Genomic DNA, 14,935 nt, shown 5'->3' on the forward strand with positions numbered 1-14,935 from the left:
GGTTGATATTATGAGCAACGTCTAATGCCGTCCTGTACAATGACACACCACCAAGCGAGACACCGTGTCTGACCATCCGGTCCATTTGGTCACTTTTTACGACCAGCATAGGTTACTGGGGACCAATTCCGACCAGGTTGGTTGGCTGGTTGGTTTGTTGTTTAACGCCGCACTCAGCAATATTCCAGCTATATGACGGCGGTCTGTAAATAATCGAATCTGGAACAGACAATCCAGTGATTGATATCATGAGCATCGATCCACGCAATTGGGATCGATGACATGTATCAACCAAGTCAGCAAGCCTGACCACCCGATCCCGTTAGTCGCCTTTTACGACAAGCATAGTCACCTTTTACGGCAAGCACGGGTTGCTGAAGACCTATTCTACCCCGGAAATTCACGGGTCAATTCCGACCAGGAATAACCAAGAAGTGAGACACTTTTTTTAAGGATCATGAACACCATATGAACACCCTGCAGAAAAATGTCTTCTGGACATTTTGTTTTGATAAGATGATCATGTTTGTTTTCAGGTTGATGCAAGACGACAGATACTGAGAAGATCCTCCTGAGAGACGCTTGTCGTTTGCCTTTACACGAACATGATGAGTGCCACGCCAGTTACTTTACATGTGACAAGTCAGCACATCTAATGGATAAGTAATATATCCGGTTGCTGAAGAAAGTTTGTGATTAAATATAAAGATGGCGGCTAGCATTTCTTTTGGCCGTCAGCGCGAGAAGACGATGTTCATGCGCAGACGATACCTATTTGACATCTACATGCGCGAGGGGGATGCGCACATGAGGGACAAGAAGTACAGGAAGGCTGTAGAGAGTTACGACGCTGTGAGTACAATATGGGCGCCTTCGAAATAAAAATAATGTTCAAATGTTGTGAAACATTCTCGAGTGAGAAGAGTGAAACATTCTCGGTTTCTATTTGCAAATACTCAATCTCATTAAAATCAGATCTTAGTTCTCGCTACCGCTGAACAAAGATCTGAGGACATCCCATTGCGGGTCACGTCAGACCGACCTTGCGCGAACTTTGACCGACCAATGGAATGACCAATCAGAAGACAGCTTTCTCGTACTTTACGGCACAAATTTCAAATTAGCAACAACGCTTCGAAACATATTTTGACAAATTCTCCATTAGAAATTTGAAACCTGAACAAAAAAAAACATTCTGGAATGGCTAATAGATGGTCTAGATTGTAAGTATTCAGTCGTTAAACCCGTAACTATCGTTCGGAATACCCCATGTTAAAGTTTTCGAGATAGCATGATTAGAAATCACATTCCGACTGTCACTTTTATGATCTGGTAAGCGACGCCTGATTTATCGGACGAAAGGTCGTTCTGACGTGACCCCTAATGTCTTCAGATCTTTGTTTAGCGGTAGCGAGAACTAAGGTCTGATTTCAATTTGACTTGAAAATACTATAAGTGAGTGAATGAGCTGGGGTTTACGGCTCTTTTAGCTTTTTTTTCAAAAAATAAAGAGGGACACCAGAAATTGGTTTCAGTCATTGTACGCACGTGGAGAGCCAAACCCGGGTCTTCGGTGTGACGAGCGGACGATTTACCCACTAGGCTACCCGACCGCCCTTTACTTCCTGCTATAACTTCCCGTTTTATGAAAGATTGATAAACCTACAAGGAAATACATTTTGCAATTGAAGAAAATGAGAGCAAAGCATTCAAGGCTATTTTAGATAATTGGTATTTCGAGATGAACTTGTTCATATGAAGTTCTTCATAATACATGTACCACTTCCTTATTACAACAGGATTAGCTACTGTTGTTACAAACACGAGTAAACATGAGTAAACATGTGTAAACATGCGGCGTAAATAGCTGTCATATATCCTGGAGGTTACAATTGATGCTGATTACATAACGTGGTATTTCAGAAAGTTTTCTTGTACCCTCTCTTATTAATGCTGGACTCGGGCCTGTTTCACAGAGTGAAGGGGTGAGGTGAAATTGGGTTTAACGTCGCGTGCAAGATTACTTCACTTCTATAGCGACGTGTATGCACGTGTGTGTGTGTGTGTGTGACTGCTTGTACTCGTCCTGAGTAATGCCGATTTATAGTGCTAGCTCACCATGCCGCAGTTTAACATGAATACCCCACTCAGACACAGTATACTGACTCCGAGCCGACCAGTCCTTGTTTTAACCACTTAATGCCGAGCGCCAGACAGGGTAACAAGAAGTAGATCTTTAAACGTCCTTGGTATGACACGATCGGTGATCGAACCACGGAGCTTACGCTCTCCGGGCGGACGCTCTACCACTAGACCACGTAGGCGGTCACAAGGTGAAGGGGGTGAGGGGCTCGTCAAGTAAGGCGCCACAGTTCGAATCCCACATATTTCACCCTAATCATGTTTCTTAGTTAGGGATCGGAATAGGGCTATGGATTGGAATTTCGTGGCGTTACTATATACTTTTCTAACTGAGCTGAATAAAATATAACGTTTACGTTTTCTGATACTGCTTATTTTGCGGTAATTTTTAATTCATTAGTGTTCATATTTCAATGCAGTAAACCAAATCTAATTTTCGTGGTAGAGAAATGTCGGAAGCAACTTTCTGAGGCTTATGAGTTCACCGAAGCAACGAACAAAGGCAGCCATGATACTCACATGGCTTTGCTAATAAAGCGGGCTGAGTGGTCTCATGTTCCCGGGAAAGTAAATAATGTCAAGTACCAATAAGGATATGTCACGAGTGAGATCTGTTCAAATTTGACTGACAAAAAGTTTATTGAGATAGTGCCCTGCAATATCAGCATTAAGGTCACAAATCATTCAATACCCCACCAACAGAGGGGAGAGCGGTGCGCTTTGTGTAACTGACATTTAGATATTGAGCACTATCCACGCTCGCTGACAGCATGTATATATGTGGGCTGTTGATAGGGTTCATGTAAATTTTAATTACTGTTTTACCTTCATGTGGAAACCACGTTCACATCCGTCTGTCGTATAAAGGATGGCTCTAGTTACGTATACGCCTTCTTGAGTTATTTTATGTTGACCGCGTCAATTGAAGTTACCGTCCGTCCATAACTGATCCTTTCTTCTAAAGTCAGTACATGTACTTCGAATTTGTATCGAATGTCCTTCCTTGTCTTTCTGGTCGCAAGATAACATCGATGGCCCTTCTTGAAGGGTGATGGCACCTCCTCTGTGGTTCTTGAAGGGCGACAAGCGTCCCTAGGGGGTCCTTAAAGGGTGACAAGCGTCCCTAGGTGGTCTTTGAAGGGTGACAAGCGTCCCTCATATGGTCCTTGAAGGGCGACAACCGTTCCTAGTTGGTCCTTCTTGAAGAGTGATTACTGTTCCTATGTGGTCTTTGAAGGGCGACAACCGTTCCTAGTTGGTCCTTCTTGAAGAGTGATTACTGTTCCTAGGTGGTCTTTCTTCAAGAGTGATTACTGTTCCTAGGTGGTCCTTCTTGAAGAGTGATTACTGTTCCTATGTGGTCCTTGAAGGGCGACAACCGTTCCTAGTTGGTCCTTCTTGAGAGTGATTACTGTTCCTAGGTGGTCCTTCTTGAAGAGTGATTACTGTTCCTAGGCGGCCCTTCTTGAAGAGTGATCTTTCTTGCAGGGCGAGAATGGTTCCTATAGATGTCCTTCATTGAAGGGCGATAAGTATTTCGAGATGGTCCCTCTGGGCGATAACCGTTCCTCTGTGGTTCTTCATTGAAGAGCGGTAACTGATCCTTGGTGGTCTTTCTTGAAGGTACATATCCGTTCCTCGATGGCCATCTTTGAGGGGAAATAACCATTCCTGAGTGGTCCTTCTTGAGTCGAGTTCCTCAAGTACAAGTTTTACTTTAATAATAAAAACATTTGGCTATATATAACAACTTGTTACGATAACAGGTAGGAACACATTTATTATTACTATTGTAGATGACCCATGCTTTATTTGACCTGTTGGCCTATCGCAACACCCTCGTCCTGCATTCCTTGTACAGCATTACAAACCTTTATAGGTAGCATTTCGGAACACTCCCTATTATCGAGCATATATTCATAGATAACATCATCGGTGTTTCTACAACATTCATGTATTGGGTGAGTGAGTGATTGAGTTACAGTATAAATTCACATTGGCAGTATTTCAGCCTAATCGTAACGATAAAAAGTTGTACTTTAATAATAAATACATTAAGACTATATATAACAGCTTAAGATAACTATCAGGAAAACATTTATTATCGCTACTGTAGATGACCTAACGCACCTTCCCCCCCCCCCCCCCCCCCCCCCGTCCCCCCCATGTCAACTAGGGTAATCAGAGCAATCGATTTAACTGTCGGTGTAGTGAGTGGACACCCACATGCCTCTTTATATAAAACAAACATATATATCATGTGCACTGCTCTTTAGAAACTATTGATAGTTTAACATGGTGTCGAACTCAGTAATTGGTATTCTTGTTTGTCATCGATCTATTGCAGTCTATCGTTATTTTCAACCATCTTTCCACCCATAATGCATTTCGCGGAGACGAGAATGGAAGTAAAAGTGAATGTACTGAAGGGCTCTGCAAGTTGTTTTACCTTCATGTTTTGGGATAGGAAACACGTTTGTTGATCCAGGGTGACAGACCTCATCCTTACACGACCCTTGTCTTAACCAACATGAGATATATCTGTGTTTGTCTGTTATTATCATTTGAAATTGAGTTTCAAAGAAAGTGTGGTTGCGAGAGAGTGAGTGAGTTAGTGAGTATGGTGTTTTACGCCGTTTTTAAGCAATATTCCAGCAATATCACGGCGGGGGACACCAGAAATGGGCTTCACACATTGTAAACCATGTCGGGAATCGAACCTGGGTCTTCGGCATGACGAGCGAACGCTTTAACCACTAGGCTACCCGACCGCCCAGGTTGCGTTTATACACTGCATTTAGCCTTTATTGCTATGCCGTGTTTTGTGAAAGTATACTACTCAAAAGAAGTTAAAGAACACCCGAGTTTTTCATATGGCTATTCGACTATAGATTAACTATGGTCATATGAACAATGCAGGTGTTCTTTTGAGTAGTATATATTCTCTGTCAGTTTTTTCATGAACTTAGCCGCGCCAGGTTCCACTGGTCGAAGGTTCGATTCTTAGATTAGCCCCGATTTTCACCCTTGATCTTTCAGCACTATGCACGTGCTTCTCTGACATGATTCACTCTGGGCTTTCCACCCACACATGAAGCTGACACGCCGTGAGTCACTGAAGTACAACCACAAGTTGCGTTAGAACCCGTTAATTCACTCACTCATGATTCCCGAGCGTTGCACCTGTTTGTTGCAGGCACTCCGACTCGATGCCTCTAACCTGGCGGCGCATGTGGGGAAGTCACATTGTCACCTGGGTCTAGGTCACGTGAAGCTGGCGTTGGCGGACGTTGAGGGGGCGCTGTCTATTGATAACGTCTACCCACCGGTAAGTGTGGCCCTGAGTAATATATACCTGCAATTATTTACGAACTGCCCCTGTATCATGTATAACATTTGAATAGACAACATCGTGTCCAGATATATTTTGTGATAAACTTATTTGATCTGTATGTTAAACGTATAACCTACTAACGTCTCACCGCGTTGCTCGTCCAGAGAGTTTTCAACTTCACGGCTTGATAAATAATATAGTAGTAAGCAATATAAGCGTTTAATGTTACTAAACAACCATCCGCATGTTGTTGAACTTTATCTAATGTTCCAGGCAATTCTCCAGAAGGCCACCATCTTCTATACTCTCGGTAACTACGACATGGCACTCCTGTTCTACCATCGCGGTCACAAGGTCAGTCCCGAGAGCATCCAGTTCCAGGAGGGCATCACGAGGTGCCGGCGCCACATCACCGAGACTACTAAAGGTACATGGACACACCAGGACCCACTTGCACAAAGCAATATTAGCCCTAAGATGATTGTAACTCCCATACTTTAACATAGGCTTACAATGTCTTATCGCTAAGATCGCTTTGTTCAAGTGGGCCCTGCAGAGGAGTGAAGGAGCCAGTAGTAGTGTTATCGCTGATTTCAACAATATTTCAGTTTTATCATGGCGGTCAGACTAATGTGGGAGTAACGTCAAACCAAAAGACCAGAGACAACAGTTCTTTGGCCTTATGGACGTTTTCCCACTTGCTCTTTGAAGAAAACCTACGACCACGGGTAATGTGGGCCAACAAGGATTCTAACCAATCATTCGACTATTCGAAATGGACGTGTTGGGCCGTTGCTGACACTACGGACTTGGTGTCTGTATTATGAGTACGTAAGTGAGAATTGTTTTACGCCGCTTTAAGCAATATTCCATCAATATCACGGTTGGGGATACTAGAAATCTTCTTCACACATGTCGGGAATCGAACCCGAGTCTTCGGCTTTACGAGCAAACGCTTTCATCATTAGGCTACCCGACCGCCCTGTCTGTATCATGAAACAGGAGATAAACCTTCAATACAGAGCTACGTAGATCCGATGCTGAAATAACCGAACGCACTTGTACCGAAACCTCTAAACATCAGGGTGGATGGGGGCGGTCGGGTAGCCTAGTGGTTAAAGCGTTTGCTCCTCACGCCGAAGACCCGGGTTCGATCCCCGACATGGGTACAATGTGTGAAGCCCATTTCTGATGTCCCCCGCTGTGATATTGCTGGGATATTGCTAAAAGCGGCGTAAAACCATACTCACTCACTCACTCAGGGTGGATGGCTGAAGGAGTTATATTTCATCCTGCATGCTTCACTTTCAGGAAAGTCGATGAAACTGACCGAGGCCGGAGACCTGACCTTGTACGTCCACAAGAAGGTATGGCTACCCTTTTCCTGAACACCTGATATCATCACCAATGGAATCTGTTTCTTCGGATAATCGAGAGTGGTTATTCTCTGGTGTTGACGTTTTATATTTATGTATGATCTACAATAGCTGAGTCAACTTTCAACAATTCAAATATGTACCAATCCATTTTACTTCTATTTATTGCATCTTCAAATTATATCTAACATAAAGATTTTTGCATGGACACAGATGCGAAAGATGGGCGGAGCTAGAAGGCAGAGTGACACGCCCACAGGACCCCCGTTATCACGTCACAGCAGTGCAGGGAGAGCGAAGAAGAAGGAAGCTAACCCATTACACAGATTAGGTAGAAGACAACCTATTATTTTATCACGAATTAAAAAAAGAGCCAATCAAAACAGGTTGAACAAGTCAACGAATCAGAGTCGGGCCTGGGGCGGGACGGTGTACTCGGAGCCTGACGAGAGGACGATGAGGGAAATCCTTGGCGAGCTGTATGGCGACAGGGTCTATCTGAGAGACTTCGTCCGCCAAACAGGTACTCACCTCAACATTACTTCTCTCAGGTCGGACCGCCTCCGTGGTCTAGAGGTAGAGCGTCCGCCTGGAGAGTGGAAGGTCCGGGGTTCTCTCCCCGACCACGACCACTCCCAAAAGACGTTAAAGATGGTGCTTGTTGTTACCCTGTCTGGCGCTCGGCATTAAGGGGCTAAAACAAGGACTGGTCGGCTCAGAGTCAGTATACTGTGTCTGAGTGGGGTATTCATGTTAAACTGCGGCATGGTATCTCAGTGTGCTAGCAATTTAAATCGGCATCACTCCGGAATAGTACAAGCAGCCACACACACGTACATGCACATCGCTATATAAGTGCAATAATCTTGGACGCGACGTAAAACCCCATTTCACCTCACATCTCTCAGGTCGGCTACTTACATAGCATATTCATGCATTGGACAGTACTACAAAGATGTGTGGTTTGTTTATTTGATGTTTAACGCCGCATTCAGCAATATTCCAGCTATATGACGGCGATCTGTAAATAATCGAGTCTGGACCAGACAATCCAGTGATTGACATCATGAGCATCGATCCACGCAATTGGGACCGATGACATGCATCAACCAAGTCAGCGAGCCTGACAACCCGATCCCGTTAGTCGCCTTTCACGACAAGCATAGTCGCCTTTTACAAGCATAGTCGCCTTACAAAGATGTATTCATAATGATAAAACAGCCTACACGTATTGTACATGGCCATGCTGAAGAGATCAGTGCAGCGGTCCCCCGTTAACTACAAGTCTTTGTCCACCGTGAAGATCCGGAAGAGAACTGGTCAGCAACCCATGCGTCGTAAAAGGCGTCTAACGGGATCTAATGGTCAGACTCGGTGACTTAGCTGATGCATGTCATCATATACATATTGCGTAGATCGATGTTCGTTATGTATCAACGGATTGTCTGGTCCAGACTCGATTATTTACAGACTGCTGTCATATTGCTGAGTGGTGCGTTACACAATAAACACACAAGCAAAGCCTTTATGATATCGATCATATATCGGGTACCCGTACGTCTTATGGCTGGACTGTCCACATTGGACATTAGTGTAAATAATGATTTTGTCGGACCCTATAGTGACATTGTCTTAAAAGAGGTTTCAATTAATCGGATAAAATACTCAACGTTTAATCCAAAGAGACAGATTGAATGACGTGTTAGGACACATAGTTACCCATGTCTTTTGGGGCTGCACCATTGTTTTTGTTTTGCATTTACATTCCAACTACCGTAAACTACGTTTATAACGAACACGCTTAGAACGAACTGACGGATATAACGAACTTATTTTTCAGTCCAGACCATTTGTTGTATATATGTTGCATGTATGCTTATAACGAACTACGGTTATTACGGACTAAAATTAGTGGTCCCCTCGAGTTCGTTATAACCGTAGTTTACTGTATAGCCTACAGCAATAACCCCATTGGCACTGTTTTGATTGTCTTCAGATGAAGGTGAATCTCGTCTTGATGTTGAAATCAACTGTATAGCTGAGAATGGTCTTCAGTTCCTTTTGGAGAGGGTGACCTACTGGAGTCTCAGACGCCTGCCACCTGACCCCCCACCGTCCCCTCCGCTATCACGCAAACACAGTCGTCAGGGCAGTAGTACACAGCGGAAACTCACAGAGTCACCCCTTCCTAGACAGAGGAGTTCCCTCTGGGACAGAGAGGTTAGCGACCTCATTAGGGTTCTGAAAGAAGAGAACTCGCGTGATGACTCTGAAGAGGAAGTGGAGGGTATTGTGGGATACAGGCCTTACAGGAAGGAAAAGAAAAAAGTAAGAAAATTGTATTTTGAGTTTGCCACCTACAGACCAGGAAGTGAAAAGGGAGGGAGAAAAGGAGAGTGCAGTGCGGAGAGCGGACAGAAGAAGAGCGGACAGCAGAAGAAGACACAGCATCAGAAGGAGCAGATGCCAGACATTGAAGAGGAAGAGGAGGGAGATCACGTATTGGACTACTTGATGAAGGAGCTAGCGAACATTGTGGATGGTAAGCAGTACCATTCATAGTCACGTGTTTCTGAGATTTGTTTCGCTGTAGGTGCTAAAAACAACGTGAATGTATTGCGGGGGTCATATTCATAAGAAAATGATCAATCATTAGTGTTATGACGGGTGGAAATAGTTGTTCCGGGTGTCTAAGTGCACGTCTGCCGATGTGTTATAATCGTCAAAGGGCACATGCGGTCCAGTCATTTAAGACGCCGCTATTCGCTGTGTACATGTGTGTTCCTTAGGCGTGCCAGAAACCTAAGGTCGGGGGATTCGATTCCCTGATTATGTATCTAGGTTTGTTAGCACCATACCCCCGGTCGTGGGATTCACCAAAGCGGCAACATCTAAGATTTCCTCTTACATTATACTGACACGCCTTGGTATAACTAAAATACTGTTCAAAGCAGCGTTAAAACCACCCATCTGATGTTTGTGTTTGTGTTGGTGCTACTAACATAAATGTACCCCTTATATGTATCTAATTCGAGAGTCCTCTATTTATAGGACATAAATGAATTTTACTTCGACGGCAGGGACGTAAAACAGTTGTATCTGGGGTCTAAGTTCATGTTTTTCGATGTTACAGAAAAAAACGAGTGGGTGAGTTAAAATTTAACGTCGTATCGGCATTATTTCAGCCATATAGCGACGATAACAAGTGTGGTAAAATCGACAAAGGAAAATGATAGAAACGACGAAACACACAAGTGGAGTATTTCGATAGTATAACCTAGTGTAACCAGTTGTATAAATATACAACTAAATGTCACAACACTTAGGAGTGTGAATAGACGTGAATGTCAATGATTCAGTAGCGTGTATATCCCCCACGTGCAAACATGCAAGCGTGCACACGACGACGGACAGGAGTTCGCAAGGTGCTAATGACGTCATCAAGAATTGTGTTCTGACGTCGACTCGTCAGAAAAGAGCACACGTTGAATTTGTGTCCAACGTAAATGCGGAAGTCGATGTTGCCTCGTCAACGTTATTCCTCTGAATGGTCTATATGACCTGGTGATATGCTGTCGTAGTCGTCGACGTAGTTTGTGACGACTGGTGGCACGTCGCAGTCGCTGCAGGTGACTTCTCAGTGAGAATTCTGTCACGTAGGTGAAAAAGTGGGGTTTTCCAATTCATAGCTGCGAGCAGAGCTGCCGGTCACCATGTAACGTTGCATCAACCTGGTTTGCGTACAGTTCACGATTAGTGCAACTTGGGCGTAACTAACTCCAAACTGCACCACACCAATTGCTCTTTCTCGTTGATCAACAACTAGCCTTGTCGTGTTCTTATCGTTGATTGATGATTTTATTTTGCCATGGCACTGTTTCTAAACCCTTATGCGCACGGGTATCATGCTTCGTCAGCAGGGTTGGGGTCAAGGAGGGCGATCAAGCATCTTGTTCTGTCAGATCATCCAAATCATCGGCGCATATGTTTTCAAACATCATGGGGCTTCTTAATGTTTGTTCCAGATGTACATATGCACATGTTCCACCACACGTATCATTAATTTAGATAAAGTTTGCGATTTAGAATTATGAACTTTCTGAAATATGACAGTAAGTCTAGCTTCTATTCGCTATTCGCCTACATGTATTTGATGCCAAATTCTGAATCAATACTGTATATTTTAGCTTTTGATCGCGAAGACTTCGAGGAATGCAAACGGAGGGCCCATGTTTGTCTACAGACAATGTCCAACTACACCGAGGACGACATCGCCGACAAGCGTGACGTCGTGGCCAGGATACACAGTATCCTTGGTAACACTCACCTGGAACTAGGGGAATATGAAGAAGCACAGGAACACCACGAGAAGGACCTGTCTATTGGAGAAGAATGGTGATTTGCGGTGTCTTCAGCAGCTACGGACTATATAGACTTTAGTGATGTAACATGAGAGATGTAACATAAGTCTCAATGCAATGTTAAATACAATACGTACAAATCTGTAATTATATATTGTCATATGTAAAAAATACACCCATTTATTAATCGGTATAATACGACGTTACTGTCCCAAAATATTTTGACCCGTGAAGATCCGGGGTAGAATAGGTCTTCAGCAACCCATCCCAATTGCGTTGATCGATGCTCATGATATTAATCACTGGATTGTCCGGTACAGACTCGATTATTTACAGACCGCCGTCATATAGCTGGAATATTGCTGAGTGCGGCTTTAAACAACAAACCAACCTAAAATATTTTACATCATGTCTTTCTCAGCAATATTGACGAACCAGTGTCACGGGCCCTTGGAAACCTTGGTCGAGTATTCGTATATAAGAAACAATTCCACAAAGCACTAGGAGCGTGAGTAACACATCGTTTCAATGATTCTATACCCTATAATCCAACATCTGAAGCATTACCTGTCTTTAACAAATATCTTAACAATCTAAGAACACCTTTTATCTCATATATTTTCTAAACCTAGAAGGGACAGTGTCAACAAAAACCAAGAAAAAGTGTCAAAATTTAGCAAAACGCGACAATGGGACCACTTGACATTTTGACTATACCACAATGTCCCTCCCAGGATTCCATACATCAAGTCGCTATATGGCTGAAATAATGCCGATGCGACGTTAAACTTTAACTCACTCACATTTCTCACTGGGAATATTTATTTTTTTTACAAATTCCTGATGATATCTACTTAAAATCTATGGTACAAAAACACGTGCATATTAGACATGCGCAACTGAATGAGATCGCCCACATTTTGGGGATGGCCAGTGTCCTAGTCTTTGTCACGGTTTCCTGTTGCCAATCTTGGTACACGATAGAAAGCCATTCATCGCACGGACCCGTGAAGATTCCGGGGTAGAATAGGTCTTCAGCAACCCATGCTTGCCGTAAAAGGCGACTTTGCTTGTCGCAAAAGGCGACTAAAGGGATCGGGTGGTCAGGCTCGCTGACTTGGTTGATGCATATCATCGATCCCAATTGCGTGGATCTATTCTCATGATATTAATCACTGGATTGTCTGGTCCAGACTCGATTATATACAGGCCGCCGTCATATAGCTGGAATATTGCTGAGTGCGGCGTTAAACAACAAACCAACCATTCATCACTGACCATGATATTGCTGGAATGTCACCGGTATTAAACTCAAATCCCTCACTTGCAATATGTTTTGATGGTAGATTTGCAAGGAAGACGAAGTTCGTGGAGAGGCCGGTCGAGAGGGCGTGGCTGTTCCAAGAGATAGGGGACTGCTTCCTGAGTCTCAGCCAATACGGCTACGCAAGGGATTCTGGGAGGAAGTCTCTGCACGCAGCGGAGGATGCAGAGCATCAGCTGTACCAGCTTCAGGCCTGCGTCCTCATCGGGGTCGCACAAGGTACATGGGCAATACACGGGCAATACGCGGGCAATACACGGGCAATACACGGGCAATACACGGGCAATAAGCGGGCAATACGCGGGCAATACGCGGGCAATACACGGGCAATACACGGGCAATAAGCGGGCAATACACGGGCAATAAGCGGGCAATACACGGGCAATACGCGGGCAATACACGGGCAATACGCGGGCAATACACGGGCAATACGCGGGCAATACACGGGCCAAACCCTTGTGGTAGTTAGACTTGCATCTCTGGCATAAGACAAAAGCATGGGAGCCACGAATTTATTGATTTATACTAAGAGACAGGTAATTTATTATGGGGGATGTAAGAGGGTTTTTGATGTACTAACAATAACACACACACACACACACACACACACACACACACACACACACCACTCCCCCTATTATACATGACCGGTCAAGGTCACTAAGAAATGGTCAAGCAAATGGTATTCTGTCTAGTTTGTCGATTGTGACCATTCTGTGACTCACTGTAGGCACCACTGAAGACAACATGTAAGTCCCGAACAGTTGAACTCTTCTTGCTCATCTCTTGAAGGAAACATTTTGGGGAAATGAGATTTGCATAACACAGCTGCCAATATTTGAAGGTGTTTGTGAGGAGTGAGTAGTAGATTATCGATATCCTACAATATACTAAGGATAGACCCAAATAGTTATAATCTATTCTTTTTTGTTCCAATCAATGAGTTTGGTTTGGTTTGGTTTGTACCATTTGTACCTGTTTGTTTCAGTGAAACTGAGGCTATACAGTGATGCTTATGTTCTCTTTGAACGGGCACTGGACCTTGCTAAACTAGAAGGTGAGCAATAATTACCCATATACTCCACAAATCTGTGGCCCTGGCTCCCCAGAGTAAACAAAACCCCTCTTCCAATTATCTTTAGTACCTATCACATGCCAGCAGTACGAGTATTCACCGCTGATATTTTCACATAAGCACATAATAATAATAGTAGTTAATAACAACAACAACAACAACAACAACAACAATAATAATGACGAAATGCGATCAAATATATGAACTAAACTAAAATTATGTGAAATGATTATAAGCATATAATAGAAATGATCTAGATGGCGGACACTGCCTTCCTACACGATCCTCTCATCTTCTGAAATTCTTTTGAGAAACAGCTGACAAAGACAGTATCAATATTGTATTTCAGGTGATCGTGACTCTCAACGGATGATAACAATGGCCCTAGGTGAGGTGAATACCCGGATGTCAGAAGTGGCTAAGAAACGAGGACAGAACAGAAAGCGGTCAACAGACAGTGGTCAGGGTGCTCACGCTACTAGTAATGTACTAGGAAACGATAGCAGACAAGAAGCAGGAGGGAAGACGAAAACGATTATCAGTACACTTCTTGACGACAGCAGAGAAGAAGAAATACAGCAGACAGAAAAGATGGACCCTACCCGTGCAGACGACAGAGAAGAAGAAAAAACGCAGACGATAAAGACTGACCGTACGCCAGCAGACGACAGAGAAGAAGAATGGGATCAAGCGAAAAGGGTTTACCCTGCTACAGACGATAGCAGAGTCGAAGCGAACAACCCACAGCCAGAAGACACACAGAAGGGTCAGCAGTCAATGGTAAAGGTGCAAGAACACCCTGATGACACTCAAGAAGACTTCCCCCGCGAAGAGAGAACAGGTGGGGCTGTGGTTAAAGTGGAAGAAAGTGATACTGAAGCTGGTGATCATCAGGGCACATCTGTCGGGGAGGATGACAGTGATGTGACAGAGACAGACTCCGAGACAGAAAGTGACAGTACAACTGTGAGGGGCGACAATGATAATGACACTTACCAAGGTGAGCGTCGATCCCGAGCCTAGAGCGGACGACCTTTGGTGGCGGGGTGATGGCAGGACTTACTAATGTCATCGTCTATAATCCACGACTTTCTACGAAAGTGATTCAATGCAACTTCGGATATGCGTTTTTATATTTGCATTCATTTGACGTATAATAAATTATCTACTTGTACCCACTGTGGAAAGTTTTCGTTTCTTGTAAAACAAATGTTTTCAGTAACATGGTACGTGTCACTTATACGACTGATTGATAGGTTCTGAGCATCACAAAAAGAATTACATGATAGTGAAATCTTTTGTTGTGGTCTGTGACGTCAGCCG

The 14,935-nt window shown here is 43.8% G+C and overlaps 1 protein-coding gene across 1 annotated transcript; it reads left to right on the top strand.

Annotated features, from left to right (window-relative positions):
* Positions 1-708: 708 nt before the first annotated feature.
* On the top strand, positions 709-14,791 carry LOC139465359 (outer dynein arm-docking complex subunit 4-like). Its single transcript, XM_071247063.1, has 11 exons — positions 709-852; positions 5,339-5,470; positions 5,750-5,903; positions 6,788-6,843; positions 7,066-7,375; positions 8,849-9,394; positions 11,040-11,247; positions 11,635-11,721; positions 12,560-12,756; positions 13,526-13,594; positions 13,962-14,791. Exons 1-11 carry the CDS (start codon positions 709-711, stop codon positions 14,633-14,635), a joined length of 2,577 nt encoding a protein of 858 aa, XP_071103164.1. The 3' UTR covers positions 14,636-14,791.
* The last annotated feature ends 144 nt before the right edge of the window (positions 14,792-14,935 follow it).

The sequence above is a fragment of the Haliotis cracherodii genome, unplaced genomic scaffold (genome assembly GCF_022045235.1).
Source record: "Haliotis cracherodii isolate W230 unplaced genomic scaffold, xgHalCrac1.p SCAF_18, whole genome shotgun sequence".
Taxonomy (NCBI): Eukaryota; Metazoa; Mollusca; class Gastropoda; order Lepetellida; family Haliotidae; genus Haliotis; species Haliotis cracherodii.